At 56.5% G+C, this 18342-nt stretch overlaps 1 protein-coding gene and 1 long non-coding RNA gene across 14 annotated transcripts in view; one reads left to right on the top strand and one right to left on the bottom strand.

The window, feature by feature from the left end:
- The window catches only part of LOC109554635 (uncharacterized), a 26828-nt gene extending 13620 nt beyond the window's left edge, over positions 1-13208 (bottom strand). For 4 of the 8 annotated variants that reach the window (XR_011564879.1, XR_011564881.1, XR_011564882.1 and 1 more), the window contains exons 1-7: positions 13143-13208; positions 11496-11667; positions 10337-11418; positions 8085-9663; positions 7175-7911; positions 6957-7023; positions 4907-4999 (exon numbers count right to left, since the gene is read on the bottom strand). This is a non-coding gene — a long non-coding RNA (uncharacterized lncRNA). The remainder of the gene's footprint in view (positions 1-4906; positions 5000-6956; positions 7024-7174; positions 7912-8084; positions 9664-10336; positions 11419-11495; positions 11668-13142) is intronic. The other 4 variants (XR_011564883.1, XR_011564885.1, XR_011564880.1 and 1 more) reach the window with 4 other exon arrangements.
- Positions 11828-18342, top strand: MRPL23 (mitochondrial ribosomal protein L23). Of its 6 annotated transcripts, none has more exons than XM_070782633.1 (5): positions 11828-11859; positions 13517-13639; positions 14463-14545; positions 15109-15182; positions 18129-18342. In XM_070782633.1, exons 1-5 carry the CDS (start codon positions 11843-11845, stop codon positions 18291-18293), a joined length of 462 nt encoding a protein of 153 aa, XP_070638734.1. In that variant the 5' UTR covers positions 11828-11842; the 3' UTR covers positions 18294-18342. The 6 variants fall into 6 exon arrangements, with proteins under 6 accessions (XP_070638734.1, XP_019810831.2, XP_070638737.1 ...); XM_019955272.2 differs by lacking the exon at positions 11828-11859 and adding an exon at positions 12279-12513; XM_070782636.1 differs by lacking the exon at positions 11828-11859 and adding an exon at positions 13252-13366 and having other exon boundaries at positions 13517-13693.

Raw genomic sequence — 18342 nt, 5'->3', positions numbered from 1 at the left:
AGGAACCAAACAAGGACGCCTGCTTTCATCATTACTGCTCAGCCCCGCTCCATAAACCGAAGACAATGCAAAAGATGTTAAACGGAAATAAGATGTGCAACTTCTGGAAAGGAGGAGACCAAAATACCACATTCCTAGGAGCCCCGAGAGAGCCAGCGGAAGAGAGCTCAGAATGGATGAGAGAATTCAGGAAAGGCGCCAGATGCAAAATACACATTTTACATTAATATTTTTATGATTTTCTAGCAACCACCAGTTATAAGATGAAGCAGAATTTTAAAAAATGTTATTCTCAAACAAAAAGGAGAGGGGGTGCAAAGAACATAAAAAATACTTTGCTAAAACCTTCTTCAGAAATGTTCAGGATCTGTAGGAAGAAAACAACACACTTTAATGAGAAATAAAAACATGAAGTCTGAAAAAGAGAGAAAGAGAAAACACGCCACGTTCTTGGGTAGGACGTTTGCAAACATCAGATCTTCCCAAATTCATGTATAGGTTCGCCAGATTTCCAACCAAAATTCTGATAGGATTTATTTGGGGGTGAGGGGTGAGCCAGGGGTGGGGAGGGAGTTGGCAAGACAAACCTAAAATTCGCATACAAGGAAAAATAGGCAGGAAGAGCCAAGAAAATTTTGAAAATTAAGAGCAGATTTCAGAAGTGGAGGCAGCATATCTGATGTGTGTGGAGGGCTCCCTGCAGACCAGCAGCCAGGCAGAGCGCCTCGCCTTTGTCTCTGGAAACCCTCACAGGAGCCCCAGGAGGCAAACGCTCCCATCACTTGCATTTTCCAGAAGAGCAAACAGGGTTCAGGGTGGGCTGAGCTGATGCCAGGGTCACACGGCAGCAGCAGAGGCGCCAGGCACAGGCCGCGGTGTGCAGCCCCTCGTCTTCTCCTGTAGGTCGCACACGTTATTTCAATTCTACAACATCTATCATCCTGATGACCACGAAACCGTAAGAATCTGGCAGCACCTCCATCAGAGGTTGCAGGATATTTAATCAGGAGGTTGAGAAAAATCAGAAATGTATTCAGGACGAGAAAAAGGGTAATGAGATTTTTTTACTCCAGGCCCAAATATACCAAATATCAGAACACAAGCCAGGAGAGTTACAGAAGGTCAGTATGTGAGGGAAAAAAGTTTAAAGTAAAACTAGAGAGAAATATAGGTATGTATTTATCTGCTTTCATCCTGGCAACAGTTTTCTAAGCTTACAAACAATGAAAGTATCGTAGAAGAAAAGACTCAGTAAATTTCATTGCTTAAAAGGTTTGTTTCTGTATATCAAAAAATGCTCATCCAAATTAAAAGGCAGACATTTGCTTCTGGGCAAGATGGAGAAACAAGGACCACGTTTATCCTCCTGCCTGGAGCAACTCTCCAAAGAAAACAACATCATCAAGAAACCATATATGTACACGAAACAGTTTATTTTTCAGGACAGTAAACATCAGACAGTTAAGAACATCGGTCCCTAGGAGATGAGAAGCAAAAGCTTCAGGCTCAGAATTGCTCAACTTGCTTCCTCGAGAGGAAGGGGAAGTGGGGGGAGCCCAGTGGGACCCTTGAACTGATGAGAAAGAGCTGAGGGTCCAGGGAGACCCAGGCAACGAAAGTTCATGGCACAGAGCGCTGGAGAGGAGTGCGTGCGTAGGGAGCCCTGGAGGCCCGCAGAGGGGCCCACTCACACACCCAGTCGGGTAAAGAGCAACACGTGCCTCGGAGGAAATTCTTCAAGGCTTGGAAGAGAACCACCAGGAGGGGCGGGGGCCCATGCCCACTGCTCAGGCAGGGCTGGGAACAGGGTCCGTTCCCACCAACCAGACTCAGAAAATGGACACTTCACGGGGCCTTGGGCACTTGGAAAATTCCTGCATTACCCTGGGGGCAGTTAACCCCGAATGGGGCACTTCCCCAGGCCCACCTTACAAACCCAAAAAAATCCAGACCAGAGAGGATCAGATCATGGCCAGGTGACTTAACTGCTCCCCAGAGCAAAGCTCCAGAACGTTCGTAGGAGTAGAAAGAGGTCCTGCACGAACGAGGGGGAAAACACACAATGTCTGGCATCTGATCAAAAATTAGCAAACAGGCAAAGAAGCAGGAAAAAGCGAGCCATAAGAGGAGGAGAGCCAATCAATCAAAAACAACTGCGAGAAGTCAGCACTGCAAACCCCTTAAAGCCAAAGCAGCAACACAGAAAGGCCGAGCAAAGGAGATAAAATGGAATTCAGAAAACTCTCGATTGACGCAGAAGAGGTAAGAGGGAGAAAAAAAGAGACAGGACCCACAGAACACGGGTGAGAAACGGTGCACTTGCTTCCTTCCGCGGTCAAGCACGTTACGTGCAGCTGGTCTAAACGCCCCAGTTAAGAGGCAGAGATGGTTATACTGGGGTTAAAGAAGGAAGAATCCTCCTGTGTCCTGCCTACAAGAAGCACGGTTTAAGTATAAAGACACACAAAGGTTAAAGGAATCACAGACCTCTGAAATATACATAAAGCTAAACGGGCTGTAACTGGCAGGGTAGACATGCACAGTTACACTCCGAGACTTCAGTACCCCTCTATCAATAATTAATTGGAAATTAATGATTAATTGTTTAGTGCAGAAAAATCAGCAAGAAGTTAGGAGACTAGGGCAGTACTTGACTTGATTGACATTTATAGAGCATGCCATTCAAATACACATTCTTTCCAAGTGCACATGGAACATTTACCAATACAGATCGTGTTCTGGGCCATTAAACAAGGCTTAATAAGTTGAGAAGGATTCAAGTTACATAAATTATATTCTTTGACCATAATGGAATTAAATTTTAAATCAATAACAGGAAAAAGTCTTTGGGAAATTCTCAAACATTTGGAATTTAAATAACACACTTCTAAATAGTCCGTGAGTCAAGGAAAAATCAAAAAGGAAATTAGGAAGGATTCTCAACAGAATGAAAATATAAAGACAGCACATGGGAACTTGTGCAAAACGGTTAGAGCAGGACTCAGGGCGGAATTTCTCCTGCAAAAACGCCTACATGGAAAACAAGCGAGCGCTGAAATCAGTGACCCCAGCTTCTGCCTTAAGAAAAATAGGAAAAGAAATGCAAATCAGCCCAAAGTAAGCATGAGAAAGGAAATAATGCAGACCAGGAAGAAGTTGATGAAACAGAAAACAGAAGAACAATAGAGAAAGCAGGAAAGCCAACCCAGAACTCTGTTGTTTGAGAATACCAATAAAAACTGATAAACCAGATCAGGAAAAGAGAAAAAGTGAGAGATGAAGTGCCCGACATCAGGAACGAGGAGGTGACATCAATACAGAGTGTGAAAGTCGCTCAGCTGTGTCTGACTCTCTGCAACCCCATGGACTGACAGTCCATGGAATTCTCCAGACCAGAATACAGGAGTGGGTAGTCCTTCCCTTCTCCAGGGGAACTTCCCAACCCAGGGATCGAACCCAGGCCTCCCGAGTTGCAGGCAGACGCTCTCCCAGCTGAGCCACCAGGGAAGCCCCAAAAGACTGGAGTGGGTAGCTTATCCCTTCTCCAGGAGCTGAACTGGGGTCTCTGCATTGTAGGTGGATTCTTTACCAACTGAGTTATCAGGGAAGCCCAACAGAGATTGTACAGCTATTAAAAGAATAACCAAGGAAATATTGTGCACAACTTTATGACAATAAACCTAACAAGTGAGATGAAAGTGTCTTTCAAAACAAAATACCAAAGACCAATCAAACAAAGATAATCTGAATGACTCTGTATCTATTAAAGAATTGAAAGTGTAACTTAAAACCTTCCCACAAAGAAAGCTCCAGACCCAGATGGTTTCCCTGGTGGGTTATACCAAATGGCTAAAGAAAAACTAATAGCAATTACATCAATCCTAAAGGAAATCAACTCTGAATATTCATTGGAAGGACTGACGCTGACTCTGAAGCTCCAATACTTTGGCCACCTAATGTGAAGAGCTGACTCACTGGAAAAGACCCTGATGCTGGGAAAATTGAGGGCAGGAGGAGAAGGAAGTGACAGAGGGCGAGATGGTTGGATGGCATCACTGACTCGATGGACATGAGTTTGAGCGTGGAAGGGAAGCCTGATGTGCTGCAGTCCACGGGGTCACAAAGAGTTGGGCACGACTGAGCTACTGAACGACAATGCACAAATTCTACAAAAATCGTCGACTCGTCTATGAGCCAGTGTTGCCTTGATAACCAAAAGCAAAGACAGTGCAAGAAGAGAAAATCACAGGCCACTGTTTCTCATGAACACAGACAGAAAAGTCCCAAACAAAGTTTTACAAACAGAACTCGATATGTGTAAGTCGATACAACATCAAGACCAAGTGTGCTTTACCCCAGCAATGCAGGGCTGGGACAACATTGAAAAGTCAGTCAGTAATTCACCGTTTTAACAAACTGAAAAATAAAACCCATATAATCATCTCAGTAGGTGCAGAAAAAGCATTTGACAAAATTCAACACCCATTCCTGATTTCTTAAAAAAAAAAATAAAGCTCTCAGCAAACTTAGGAATACAGGAAAACTTCCTCTGCCCAACAAGCGTGTCTAAGACTGAATGTTTTCTCACTTGAGCCAGGAGCAAGACAAGAGTGTCTTCTCTCACCACTTCCATCCAACTTTGTACTCGAGGTTTTTGCTAGTGCAATCAAGAAAGAAGAAAAAGCCACGTAGGCTGAAGAGCAGGAAGGAGAAACTCCTTAATTCATGGAAAACTTGATTATCCACAGGTGCAGGGCCAATTCAGTGCAGAAGTTACAGCCTTTCCAATAAATCAGATATCCACAAGCAAATGAAGGGAAAAAAAAGAGGAGGAGGAGGAGGACTTGGATTTATACCTCATACTACATCCAAAAATTAACTCAAAGTGAATGAATCATAGACCTACATGTAAAACTAGAGCCATAAAAACTCAGGGGAGAATCTCTGTGAATTCAGGCAACGCGAAGGTCTCCTACATTCGATATGGAAAGCATGAGCCCTAAAAAAAAAAAAAAAAAAAAGAATGGATAAGTTGAAATGCATCAAGACATTTTAAAATGTGCTCTTCAAAAGGCATTGTAAAGACAATGAAAGCATAAGCCACTTTTTGCGAAGCACACATTTCATAAAGGGCTGATCCAGAGTAGATAACGAACTTTCTGAAAACACAACAGTAAACCAACTTTTGAAAATGGGGAAAACGCAGTCTTAGAAGTGACACTTCACCAAACGAGATAATTGGACGGCAAATCAGGATGTGAAAAGTGCCCGGCACCATCGGTTACCGGGGAAAAGCAAAATGGAGTCACAGGACATCACTCTAGGAGAGAAGCTAAAGTCAAAAGGACTGACCGTCCAAACGGCCAGCAAGGAGGGGCCCCACGTCTCTGTTGGAAGCATAAAGCAACCCAGTCTGGCAGCGGCTCTTTTTCTGTAAAAGTTAAGTGTACATGTGATCTTGTAATCCCACTTCTAGGCATTTCCCCACGAGAAAAGGAAATGTTTGTCCTCACAAAGACTTTCACATGAATGTAAATAGCAGCTTTATTTTTAATTGACAAAAACTGGAAACAAGCCAAATGTCCATCAGCAGATGAACGGATAAACAAAATTCTTTTTGTATCCATACGATGGCAATCAGAAGGAATGTCCCACTGATGCATGAAAAGGCACGGATGAACCTCAAAATAGTCATGTTGGGAGACAGAGGTCAGGCAAGAAAGAGTACATGCTACGTACTTCCATTTATAGAAAACCCTAGAAAATGGATATGGACACAGCCGCTAGTTATTAAGAACTGGGGGTGGGGCACAGCATGGGGGGGTGGGGGGAGAGGCTGCAGGGCCCAGAGGACACTCTTAGAGGTGACGGACGTGCCTGCCATCCTGACGGGGGTGACGGTCTCACGGTGTCTGCACAGGTCAGCACTTGGGACGTTTTAGAACGGGCAGTATACTGCATTAACACGCCGACTACACCTCAACGGAGCTGTCTTTGACTAAATGGCAAATGAGAAAAGCGGGAAAATATTTGGGCTAAAATGTGACAGACCAGGGGGTGATTGTTGCTGCTCAGTCACTAAGTCGTGTCTGACTCTTTGTGACCCCGTGGACTGTAGCCCGCCAGGTGCCTCTATCTGTGGGACTTCTCAGGCAAGAATACTCGGGTGGGTTGCCATTTCCTTCTCCAGGGGATCTTTCCCGTCCAGGGATTAAACCTGTGTCTCCTGCGTTGGCAGGCAGGTTCTTTACCACTGAGCCACCAGGGAAGCCCCGAGGGGGTAATACAATTAATACATTAAATGCACTTGGAAATCCATAAGGAAAACATTAACACCTTCATTAGTTTGCTAGGTGACCATGACAAAGGCCCATGGCCTGGGCAGCTTCAACAGCAGACATTTATTGTCGTTCTCCTGGAGGCTGAAACCCGAGACCCAGGTGTGGGCAGGGCTGGGTCCTCCTGAAGACTCCCTGCTCTGCCTGCAGATGGCCGCGCTCCCCCGAGTCTTCACGGGGCCGTCCTGCTGCGTCTGTCTGTGTCCTGACCTCTTGTCACAAGGACCCGGGTCCCCCTGCAGCAGGCCCACCCTAGTGACTGCCTTGTCACCTGACTGCTTGGGCAAAGGCCCCGGTCCTAACACAGCTGCGTCCTGAGGTGCTGGGGGTCAGGACCTCCAGAGCACATCACAGAGCCTCAGAGGGGACCGTGAGCAAATGACGGCGGTGACAGAGTCAGAAACACGGGTGACCCAGCCACACGCCAGAAAGGTGTGCAAAGCAAGTGCGAGTGCAGACAACTGGGGCGTCGAGTCTCCCCACGGCTCCCACCCCCGCTCCCTCCCTGCTGAGGACCCTGGTGCTTGTGTGCAGACCCCAGCGAGAGGCGACCCCTCTACCCTCCAGGAAGCCAGACACCTGGTCCCACAACGGTGCCAGGACCTCCTGGGGACAGACCTGCGGGGCTCAGCGGACGTCCTCCAGCCAGGCCACACCAGTACCTCTCAACATGGACGGCAGACACCTGAGGAAAAAAATTCAAGTTCTCAAGCAAGGCAAGGAAAATTTTAACATGACATTTTTTTTCCCCTGCCCTTTGGCCTCCCCGCTCCCCTCTGGCGGGCATTATGCATCTGCATTATGCATTAACCAGACCTCCCCAAGGAAAGGAATACCTGCTCAACCATAAAAATCTATTTTTCTTGTCTTGACGTCAACCATGTAACTCTTTAGAAGATAACATTCCTTTCTCCATCCTGTAAGGGGTCATGATGGCCCACCGCTGGCCTCGGACGTGCAGACATCTTTGGTGGACTTTATGAGCAGTGTATCATTTCCCTTAAAGATAGCAACTGGTACAGAACAGACTGGCCAGATGACCGGGGGAGATACAGGGCCACGCCTAACATTCTGAGCTTAAGGACGTGCTCGTGACCTTATCAACGCCCCTCGTTAAATTATGTGTATTCGGCCCATTTTACAAGACGATTGTTTCTTTGATCAAAAAGAACGCGATTGAGCCTCAGATAAAATGAATGACGACTACAGACGACTTGAAAGGATTGACCAGACGGACAGTTCAGTCAGATCAGTCACTGTATCCAAGGAAAACTCTAGGGGCAGGAAGAAGCGGCGAGAGAGGCCCGTTTCCCAGCCCCATGACAGAGGAGTCAGACTGGGGGTCCCGAGGCCTGGGGTAACAGGGTCCAGTCCAGTCACATAACCCGAGCCACCCGTCACGGAAATCCTCGCCACGGAACAGGCTGGTCACGCGGCGCCCTCGGAGACTTGACTCAAGTGAAGACGGAAGAGGAAGGGATTGTAAAATAAGGAATGTTGCCCACCATCCAGTTCTACAGGAATGAAGTCATCACCCACCACCGGCGCTGGCCAGCAACACGCCCTGCAGGAGCTGAGGACAAAGGGCAGGATGAGGCACCCTGGGAAAGCTGGCAGGACTGGCCTGCAGACCGCGCTCCAGGAGAACATGCTGTAAACCCGGCTTCCTGCATCTCCTCATGCCTAGAAAGGGCACGAGAACCATTGCAAACGTCTTCCACGAGACGTGTGCTCGACTGCACGTACCTCCATCGGAGGGTACTGGGCTCCGCCTCCCTCTTCAGAATGGCCCTCGGAACTTTCTGGAACATTCGGAGTCTCCCAGGTTACAAGACCAGGCCGTGATGCTGAGATTCATGAGACCCGTATGTCTGGTGTTGCCCCCAGCCCCCGGCCCACACCTCCCTGCCCTGAAGCCCCCAGCAGTGAGATCCACGACAGCATCACTGGTCACAGCGCCTGCTGTCTTCTCCCCAGCTCCTGAAACTCCCGAGAGTCGTGAAGCAGACATGGGTGCCTAGTCGTTTATGCTCATAGCAAGTCCCTTTTCTGTGCTGCTGGGGTGACGTTCACAGGGAAGCTTTGGGAAAAGACCCAGGGAAGGGAGCTGACAGCAGGAGAGCCTACCCTGAGTCGGGACTGACTCCAGGACCCCCACCGCCTCGAGGAGGCGAGACAGGCCGGAGGGTGAGCGCACGGTCAGTGGCCAGTGATTTACTCATTTGTATTCTGTGATGAAGCCCCCCTCCCCGACCCCAGGAGGGAGAGACCCTCTCGGCCTCGGGGCCTGTGAACCTGGGGAGACCTGCGGGCCCAGGGCTCGCCCCTCCACCCCACCCTCTGCCTGTGTCACGTGACTGGGGGCCTTCGCACGCAGCCTCTGCGTGCCCTGGGAATGCCGGCTCCTCCGTGAGGCTCTCTGACGGCCTCCTGTAAAACCACAGCCCCCTCCCACCTCTGCCCCCCTGCTCCCCGCACCTTCCCCAGCCGGTCCAGTGCGTCTCACTCTTGCATCTTTTTCAGGCACTGTGGTTCTCAGCAGCAGCCCCAAGGCACTTCCAGGCTCGTCTTATCTTTCCACCCCACCGCCGCACCGCCCAACTTGGAGCCCTCCAGGGACGCCCACTACTCTCAGGAAGAAGCCCCCGCTCCCCAGTATGGCGTGCAAAGCACAGCGGGCAGGCTGCCCCCTGGGAGGGCTCCTGCCCACCCTCTTCCTCACCTGCCTGTGGGGGCGCCTCCTCCCCTGGGCCACTGCTGGGCCTCCCTGGCACCAAGCTCTGGAGTGGGGGGGCCCATGTCAGGATGTCAGATCTAACACAGGAAAACGTTTGCCTAAAATAAAAGAACTATGTCCCTACACATCTGTAAGGCCCAAACCAAAACACTAACACCAGCAGATACTGCCTCGTGGCTGGTGGGAGCGTGAGGCGGCGTCCTACGACTCGGCACACACACCCACCCCGGTTCAGCCACCGCGATCCTTGGTTCCTAACCCCAAAGAGCTGAAAACTTCAGACCATGCAAAAACCTGCTCCTGGATGAGTCCGGCAGCTTATTCATCATGGCCAACATGGGGAAGCCTCAAGATGCCCCTCAGTGGGGGAGTGGGTACCTTTCCGCAGTACATCAGGTGATGGTGTATCAAGTCAGTTCTGTTCAGCCGCTCAGTCGTGTCCGACTCTTTGCGACCCCATGGACTGCAGCACGCCGGGCCTCCCTGTCCATCACCAACTCACGGAGTTTACTCAAACTCACGTCCATCGAGTCGGTGATGCCATCCAGCCATCTCATCCTCGGTCGTCTGATGCAGTGTCATTCAGCTCTAAAGGAAAAGGCGCGGGGAGACCGTGAAGAGATGCAGAGGAAGCGTAAATGCAAGAGAGAGAGGCCAGTCTGCAAAGGCTACCACGTGGGGCCCTAACTGGAGGACAGCCTGGCAAAGCAGACCCACGGAGACAGCAGGACAACCCACGGCTGCGGGGGTCAGGAGCGTGGTGGACAGGAGCCGCTCCGCGGGTTTTCTGGGCAACAACTCTCCCCCTAGGTGCTGGCACATGGACACATGTCACTGAACATCTGGCAAAACCTGTAGAATGCCCACCAAGAGTGAACCTCCAAGCCAACTATGGACTTTAGCTAATAACAATATATTAGCGTTGCTCCATCGGCTGCCACATGCGTGTCACGTTAGTGTAAGTGTTAATGCTATGGGAGAAGCTGAGTGTATGGGAATCCTTTGGACTTTCTCAGCAATTTCCCTATAAACTTAAAATCTTTCTTTAAAGACGCTATTAAAAAACAATAAAGACAGTTGTTTATCTGAGCTTTGAATTTAATTGGCATCCTCTCCTCTGTTTGGCAGACTCAGCCCCCGAAGCTGTGTGTTGCTCAGGAAGGGGGGGAGGTGATGACCCAGGCTGGGGGAAGGGTGGGGGGGAGCGGGGTGGGAGGCCACCCACCGGCTTCCCGGGCTGTGGGGGTCGAGACTCACCCACCTCACACTCACAGGTCCCAGGCCGGAATGGGAAGAATCCAGCTGGCAGACAATCAGAGAAGGGGTCTAGTGTTGTGGGGTCCGCACCGTTGAGACCCCATCGAGGACCTCCACGCTCTCAGCCTGACTGATCAGAGTGTCGCCTACCAAGGTCCAGCAGGACGCCGACCCATGCCGCCTCCCATCCGCGTGTTCTAGCCACGTTAGGAGCGACATGGAGGCTTCTGGGTTGGCACGTGGCTGCTTAGTGAAAGCTTTACAAATGAAACAGAAAGTTCCCCGGCCTCCAGGTTGGGGGACCCCCGTCCTCCAGCTCCCGCCCTCTCCCCACCTCCGGGGCCCTGCCACAGTCACCATCAGCCTCGCTGGGCCCTGGCTGCGGCCCTCCCCTGCCCTCCCCCGCAGGCACGCCGCCCCCCACTCACAGCTGAGCCCTCCAGCAGCAGCGCCCACCATCAGTCTCTTCATCCTAGAAGAGCCCACTTAGGGTCTCCAGCACCAAGCATGAGAGTGAGGGGGGGCCCTCCAGGCCCTTCCCGCCCCGGGGCCCCCAGGAGCAGCCCCTGTGCCCTCCCAGGCTCCCCTGCTCTTGCCTCCTTGCCGTCCCGCCCCCAGCCTGGAGCCCCACTCCCCCCGGGTCTGCCCGTACATGGGGGTGGGGGGAGCAACAGAGGGTCTCTGATCCCGCTCTGTGACGGGGCCCCAGTGAGGGCTGTGCCAAGGCTGGAAGCAGGGCGGGCCAGCTGCGGCCTGGAGAAGCCAACGGCCTTAGGGAGGCTGGGGGGGGGGCGGGCAGGCATGGCTGAGGGTCCCTGGCGGTCGTCTCAGGGCATGAGAAGTTGGCCATGGGGTGGAAGGACTGGGCTGGGGCAGTAGAGTTCCAGGACAGAGGGAGGCAGCCACAGGGGCCAGGTGGAGAGAGGTGGTGGTTTAGCCGCTCAGTGGTGTCTGGCTCTTTCCACCCCATGGACTGTAGCCCACCAGGCTCCTCTGTCCGTGGGATTCTCCCGGCAAGAACACTGGAGTGGTTGCCATTTTCTTCTCCAAGGGATCTTCCCAACTGAGGGATTGAACCTGGGTCTCCTGTAGTGGCAGGCGGATCCCTTACTGACTGGGGCCTCCCACGAATTCACACCTTCCCCACTCCCCCAGTCTCCCACCTGGGCCACCAGCTGGAAGGGTGGCAGGCTCTGGGTGGTGAGTGGCCAGCAGGGTCCCTGGGCACTAGGCTGGAGTCTTGGGGGCATCCATGGCGGTATCCGTGGTGGCCCACTGGTGCGCTGGGCTCCGGAGCGGAGGGAGGGCGTATGGGCCTGGTGGCACGAGGGTGTGCTGCGGGGCACAAGTAGGGCGCTGAGTGTGCAGGGCTTGGGGCCCAGGTGGGGCCCAGGTGGGGCCCAGGTGTGCGGGCGGCGCGCGTCCTCCCGGGCGCCAGGGGGCGCTGCGCCGGGGGGCGGGCCCGGCCTGGGCCCGCCCCTCCTTCCGCCCGCGGCCCCGGAAGCGGGCGATGGCGCGGAACGTGCTGTGAGTGGGGGTCCCGGCGCGCGGGGTCGGGGGCGTGGCCGCCCCCAGGCTGGGCTCGGGGCCCCGGGCCGCGGACTCGGGACCCGGGGCCCAGGCGGGACGCGCGGCGTCTGGGCGCCCGTGGGGGCGGGGCGGGCCCGGGGCGGGGGTCGTTGCGGGGCCCGCGTGGCCCGGGCCTCCCCCGGAGTCGAGCCTGGCCTTCGGCGAAGGCGGGCGGGAGGTCGGTGCGGCCGGTCCGCGCCAGCCTCGGGCCTCGGGCCCCGCGGGCTGCGCGCGCCCCCCGCCCCGGCAGCTCCCCAGGGGCCCGGAGCGTGGCCCCTGCAGTGCACGCGGCCGGTCACCAGGGGGAAGAGGCGAGCCCGGTGGCCACTCGCCGGCCCGGCCCCCACGAGGACAGGGCGAGGCTCGGTCGTGGGCCGGCCCGCCCGCCCCGCGCCCGACGCTCTGCCGTCGGGAGGTGCTGCTGCTGGTGTCCCGGCAGCTGCCACGTGCGACGGGGTCACGAGGAGACCCCAGTAAACGTCAGCTGGCACTCAGCTCAGCGCTGGTCTGCTTGCGAGCGTCCCGGCCTGTGTCAGGGCCCCCAGCCCCTGCCACCCTCAGGATGCCCCACCCAGGACCTCGGCCCCTGGCCCGGTCCTACTCCCCAGAGTTGTAAGGCCCAGAGGCATCATGGGACTTGGCTTCACTGGGCCCCCCTTCCCTTGTGCTTGCTGCTCCCCCAGATCAGAGGTCGTGTGCCATGCTGCAAACTGGTCACCAGGACCCTTGATGGCATCGTCAGCCCCTGTGCCCACCCTCCACCGAAACACCTCTCCTGGGCTCCCACTGGACCCCTGATCCCTCACAGGCCCTGCCAACCTTGGGCCCCCACCTCCTTGGACCATGAGCCCCGAGGCCTGGTTGGGTCCAGTTGGCAGTGTGGCCTCCTCGCCCACCAGGCCCATGGGGGCGTAGGTCCAGTTGGAATGGGTGGGGTGGAGCCCAAGTGGTGGCTGCCCATGCATTCTAGATGTCTCTGCCCCCCTTTGGGGGTTTGAGGGGTGAGGGAGGTGGGCAGTGAGCGTGACCGCTGACCTGTACACACTGCTCGCCTGAGCCCCTTATCTTGTTTTCCCTTTGTTTGTTCGCCCTTTATCGTTTGATCTTCACTCTTGTCAAGGATGAGCTGGCGCTTCCAGCACAGGGGGAGCAGGGGCGGGGGTGGAGGTGGCCCTGTCCTTGTCCTCTCACCGGGGCTGAGCCAGTGCGGATTAAGCTGGTTCTGACTGATCCCACCTCACCTGAGCGGAAGGGAGCTGGGGGCCCGTTCCGGGGGGACAGCCATGCGGGGGCCGAGTGCCTGTGCGGCTGGCACTTTGAACAAACACGTGACTCTGAGCCTTTCGACAGGGCAGGGTGGGCACGTCGTCTGTTCGTGAATCATTCACTGGTTCTTTCCAAAGGCCGACCTCGAGGGTCAACAGGCCACACTGCCCTGGGGACGGGACTGGCTGCCCCACACCGGGTGAGGGAAGGGCTGACCTGAGGGTGACTGCCCCCTTGGCTCTTCAGCCCCGTGGGCGTGATGACCTGTGGACCCTGTCGGGGCGTCCCGGGAGCCTCGTGTTCTGGGCGTTTGACATGACCCCTCTCCACCCCCCCCTCCGCTTTGCAGGTACCCTCTGTACCAGCTGGGCAACCCCCAGCTCCGGGTTTTCCGCACCAACTTCTTCATCCAGCTGGTGCGGCCCGGCACGGCCCAGCCCGAGGATACCGTGCAGTTCCGGATCCCCATGGAGTAAGCCTCCCCCGCCCCAGAGGGATTCAGGCCGAGGGGCCCACGACTCTGGAGGTGCTGCTGAATCCCGCTCACAGCAAGGTTCTTCCCACCACAAAAACTCTACAGGCAGCCCTGCACCAAGGCCTGGTGTATGCAGAGCCTCGGGAAAGGGTGCCTTGGGCTCCTCGCCACCCTGGGGAAGTCCAGCCTCAGAGACCCAGCTTCTTTCCTTGCATCGGCCTGGCTGCCTTTCCCAGGAGGCTGGGCTCTGACCCCGGCTCCCAAAGCCTCCGCCCTTGGGTGGGTGCTTCACAGAGGCCCCCGTTGCTGAGGAGACACAGATTCTCTGCACCCCATGCTGAGGCCTCGGGGCTCTGGCCTCAGCTCGAGCCTCCATGGGAGCTGAGGGTCATGCCGTCTGCCTCGGAGGCCAGGGCAGGAGAGGCTGGGCCCTGTCGGGCAGAGGGGACAGCACCGCCACCGCCTTGGCCATCCTTTCTGGGAGATGCCTGCGGGGGGGGGGGGGGGTGGGTGCCGTGGACAGGGTGGCAGCTGTGGAGCGGGTGACTCCCGGCAGCCAGAGGGCACTCGCAGACCGCCCCTCCCCTCCGCTCGTCAGCTTGCCCCCAGGCAGGGCAACAGGACTGAGTCCTGGGGGCTGGTCCCCTGTCACCCCCACGTCGCTGCATCCAGACGCCTCTGCAGGGTCAGCAGGGCCCGGCCCCAGCCCCGGCACCCCTGGCCAGCTCCCGCCCGGTGTCTGCACTCAGCAGCTACGCTGCCCGGCAGGCTGCTTCCTTCTCCACCCTGCTCAGAGCCCCCCTCTTTCCCTCCTGCCCAGGATGACCAGAGTGGACCTCAGGAACTACCTCGAGCGCGTCTACAATGTGCCGGTGGCCGCCGTGCGGACGAGGGTGCAGCACGGTGGGTCCCGGGCCGGGGCTTCCGCCCCGAGCTCAGCAGGGAGGCTGCCAGCCTCGCTGGCCTGGCCCCCGTCAGCCCCTCTAGCACGTGGTCCTCTGCACGTGAGGAAACAGGCCCGCCGGGGGAGAGTGGGCCTCCTTCCCGGGGCTGGGACTCGGAGGCCTGGTTCCCGCTCAATTCTCAGAGCAGGGCCCCCGCCTGACGCCCCCACACTGGCGTCGGTCCGCGAAGTGCTCATGTTACTCTGCTGGGCTTTCTCATTCCTTCCTGTTGACCCCTGCTTCCCAGCCCCTGGTTGCCTAGTTGTAAATATGACGACCCTCTGTCGAAGGGAGGTCAGGCTGCAAGAGCCTCCATGACACCGAGGGAAAGCCGGCTCTCCGGTTGTCTTAGGCCCGTTTGGGTTTGCACCGAGCAAAGGCTGGTGCCCACAGGCGTGCGCCTGCTGCCCTCAGAAGTGGGTGCCCACGTGTGTCCCTCTTTCTAGAAAGCGGGTTCCTGGGGTAGTGGGCTGAGAGCTGCTTGCTGGGAGTGAAGGCTTCTGTCTCTCCCGCTTCCGACAGGTTCCAACAGGAGGAGGGATCACAGGAACGTCAGGATAAAGCAGCCAGACTATAAGGTGGCCTACGTGCAGCTGGTGAGCACCCAGCCGCGCCGTGCCCCGGGCGGGCGGAGCCCGAGGCCCAGGCTGGCCCTTGGTTCTGACCTGCACGGAGCCCCTGGAGGAGCTGGGGTGCAGTTCAGCTGGGGTGGCGGGGGCCGGGCGGGCTCTGGGGAACTTCTCGGGGGCCAGCTGAGAATGTGCTGAGGGCAGAAGCAGGCTCCCTGGCCTGGGGGTCGGCTCAGACAGTAACCAGCGTCCAGGCCAGGGAGCGGTCGGTGCCTGGGGTGGAGGTGGCTGCAGGGGCCCCCGTCTCCGGGGCAGACCGCGTGGGGAGTCCTGGTCCTGACTGACCCCCTCTCCCCTGGACTGGACTGTGGGGTCTGCCTTCCCCGACCCCGGCCAGGGTCTTGTATGGTCTCCTGCCTGGCAGGGGGAGGGAACGGGGTCCAGCACCCAGCTCAGCCTTTGCTGACTGAAACCCCGAGCTGGTGAGACTAAGACCCACGTTTCCAAAGCCCCTCTCCGCCCTTCCTGCTGGTCTGAGCTGCCCCTAGACAGAGAGCCCCTGGAGTCAGGATCTGCAGCCTTGGCCGCCGGCACCGAGGCACACGGGCTCCAGGTGGGATCCCTCTGATGGGGCAGGTGACCTTGGACCCGCGCACGGAGGGCTAGCTGCCGCCTGAAACCCTGGCGTGGGTGGGGTGGGGGCAGGGGTCTGCCAACCCCTTCCGTTTCCCTGTGAGCGGCCTGGTCGGGCGGGCGGCGCGGGCCGGCCGCTAGGTGGCAGTGGTGGTGCTATGAAAACGCCTCCGCCCAGGGCCCTGTTTCGGGCCTTAGGAGGCAGTTGGTGAAAGACCCAGTTAGCATGGCAGCTTTTCTGAAAACCAGTCACAGTTGTTCTAAACGGGGGCCCCCGTAATTATTTGGCCTAATATTTGCCGTGCATAAAATCAGCCAATCCAGGCCGGGAGAGCAGCCGTTGGCCTTATAAAGACGCCTGTGTCCTCTGCGTTCAGCCGGGCCATCTGTCTTTGTCATGGCAGCCGGTTGACACCCCATATGTCGGCATTCGCCACGAGGCCCTTGAGCGGGGGCTATAGTTACAAGTGGCTTTTGAGTCATCCGAGCCCCAGCGTTCCCGGCCCCACCTCGCTCTGGAAGCCGAGCCGCGTATCTGCAGCTGCCACCCGGCCGCCTTTCTTCCCTGTGAAATCCCAGCGCGTCCCCACCGGGCACGCTTCCCTCTGCTCCAAAATTAAATTCGTAACGGACTCCCTCCCTGCTGACTCCAGCAGATCTCTGCCTGGAAACCGGCCGGGAGGTTGGGCCCTCACCCCCTGAAGGGCTCCCTTTTCTGTCCCCCACGGGTGCTTGGAGGCCTCCCTCCTAGCCCCTCATCAGAGCTGATGGTGGAGCATGCCGAGCGTCGGCCAAAAGGACGAGTGAAGTCCCCAGACTCGTGTGGGGTTGGTTGCTTTGAGAAAGCTGGTGTCACAGAGTGAGGGTCCCAGAGTTCCCCCCACAACCCAATAAATGTCTTTCTGGTGGAGAGTTGGGGAGCTGGCGAGCCTGGGTCACCCCATAGCAAGGAGCCTCGGCCCCCAGCTGCAGCTGCAGCCTGCCAGGGACAGAGGCTGCGTGTTCTTGGAGACCCCTGTTTTGTAAAGAAATCTGGATTTGGCCCCCACCCCCTCCTATGCTTTTCTGCTCATCAGCTTCACGAGGGTGGAGAGTGTTATTTCTGAAAGCACAGGGTGACCTTCTCTAGGCAGGGAGCCCCGTCGCGGGGAGAGGCGGTGGGGGACTCTCCGTGGCGCCCTCCATCCCTCCCAGGCTGTTGCGGATTGCCGTCTTTGTATTTATAGTTAAAAATGTCACTTTGGGTTCCCCACCTCAGAAAACTAGCAGCATCACCTCGGTATATTAAACATAAATCCCCCATTCTGGGCAAGCAGCCCTGCATGTAAACTGTTGCCCTTTGGTATTTTAAAGAAGAAGAAAGAGAGTCTTGAAGTGTGTAAGCGACCCCTCCTGCAGGCGGGCTACCGCGCGCACAGGCGCGGCCTTTCATGGCTCAAGGCCTGCGCTCGCCGCGTGAGCGGGCTTTGTGAACACCCCACTCTCGGGGCCGGCGCTGTGGGCTGCTGCAGATCACGCTTGGCCGCCTGCCCGAATCCAAACTTCTTCACAAAACAAGGGTCTCCAAGAACCAAGTTCACTTCACTGATTTTACTTATTAAAATTTTCCAGATCCGGGTGCCGGCCCCCCATCCCTCTCTGCCCGTCCAGAGGTGGACGGTGTGGCACAGGGAATATCGCTGGGGTCCCCCCCAATCTTTGGAGCCGCTTTGCTACATGCCATGTGCGGAGGTGGCCCCTCACTTCCCGCCATTGGGGTCCCCTCCTCTCCCCGGCCCCCTGAAGGGCGGGGCTGGTGTACCCCGGCCGTGTGTTGGGGTCCAGGCTGGGACTTAGCTGGCCCTCCTGTATTCTGAACTTTCAGTGAAAGATGTAAAACCAGTTAATTTGCAAAGCCGGTCTTGATTTGTGGACTACTTGGCACGTACGTTTCATTGTATATTACATGTCTTTTGTTTGCCGAGCTGAGCCGGGAGGGGTCTTAGTCTTTAACGTGGGTGAGCCTGTAGGTGCTTCGGATAGGAAATGTTCCGGGGAGGCAGCAGACGCGAGTCGTGCCCGTTTTCCTCGCCCCCTTGCCTGCAACCTGGCCTGGCAGCTCCTGCCGGGAGTAGGGGCTTTGCTGGACTCCCCCAGTGCAGACACTCCTCCAGAGCCAGCCTCAGTGAGAAAGGGCCTGTCACAGCAGTGGCTTCCGCTGCCGAAGGCCGAGGCCTGGCCCGTGTACCTGTCTTCTGGCTGTGCGTCTGTCCTGCAGGCGTGGGGCGGGCAGTTTAGTCTCCCCGTGGATGGGACCTCCCCGCGGGGGTCCCTGGCTGAGCCCGTGTGTTTTCTCCCCAGGCACACGGGCAGACCTTCACATTCCCAGATCTGTTTCCCAAGGGGAAGCGGCCCGGCGGCAGCTCCGCGGACGAGGACCTCCGGGACCAGGTGCTGGAGGAGCAGCAGCAACGTCAGAGCCCCGACCCGCGGCGCGGGGGCGTCCCCAGCTGGTTTGGCCTGTGACGGGAGCCAGCCATCACGCTCAAATAAAGTGCGGCTTGTGGAGACGGTT

Source organism: Bos indicus, chromosome 29, assembly GCF_029378745.1.
Source record: "Bos indicus isolate NIAB-ARS_2022 breed Sahiwal x Tharparkar chromosome 29, NIAB-ARS_B.indTharparkar_mat_pri_1.0, whole genome shotgun sequence".
Taxonomy (NCBI): Eukaryota; Metazoa; Chordata; class Mammalia; order Artiodactyla; family Bovidae; genus Bos; species Bos indicus.
The sequence above is the reverse complement of the archived record's forward strand: the minus strand, read 5'-3'. Positions and strand labels throughout refer to the sequence as shown.

What these genes read in the sequence shown, in the direction of transcription:
- MRPL23 (XM_070782632.1), top strand. Translation starts at nt 14,017, where the DNA reads ATGGGAGCTGAGGGTCATGCCGTCTGCCTCGGAGGCCAGGGCAGGAGA. An exon ending in CATCCAGACGCCTCTGCAGG is followed by an intron (nt 14,328 to 14,462) that starts GTCAGCAGGGCC and finishes CCTCCTGCCCAG; the next exon opens with GATGACCAGAGTGGACCTCA. An exon ending in GCGGACGAGGGTGCAGCACG is followed by an intron (nt 14,546 to 15,108) that starts GTGGGTCCCGGG and finishes CGCTTCCGACAG; the next exon opens with GTTCCAACAGGAGGAGGGAT.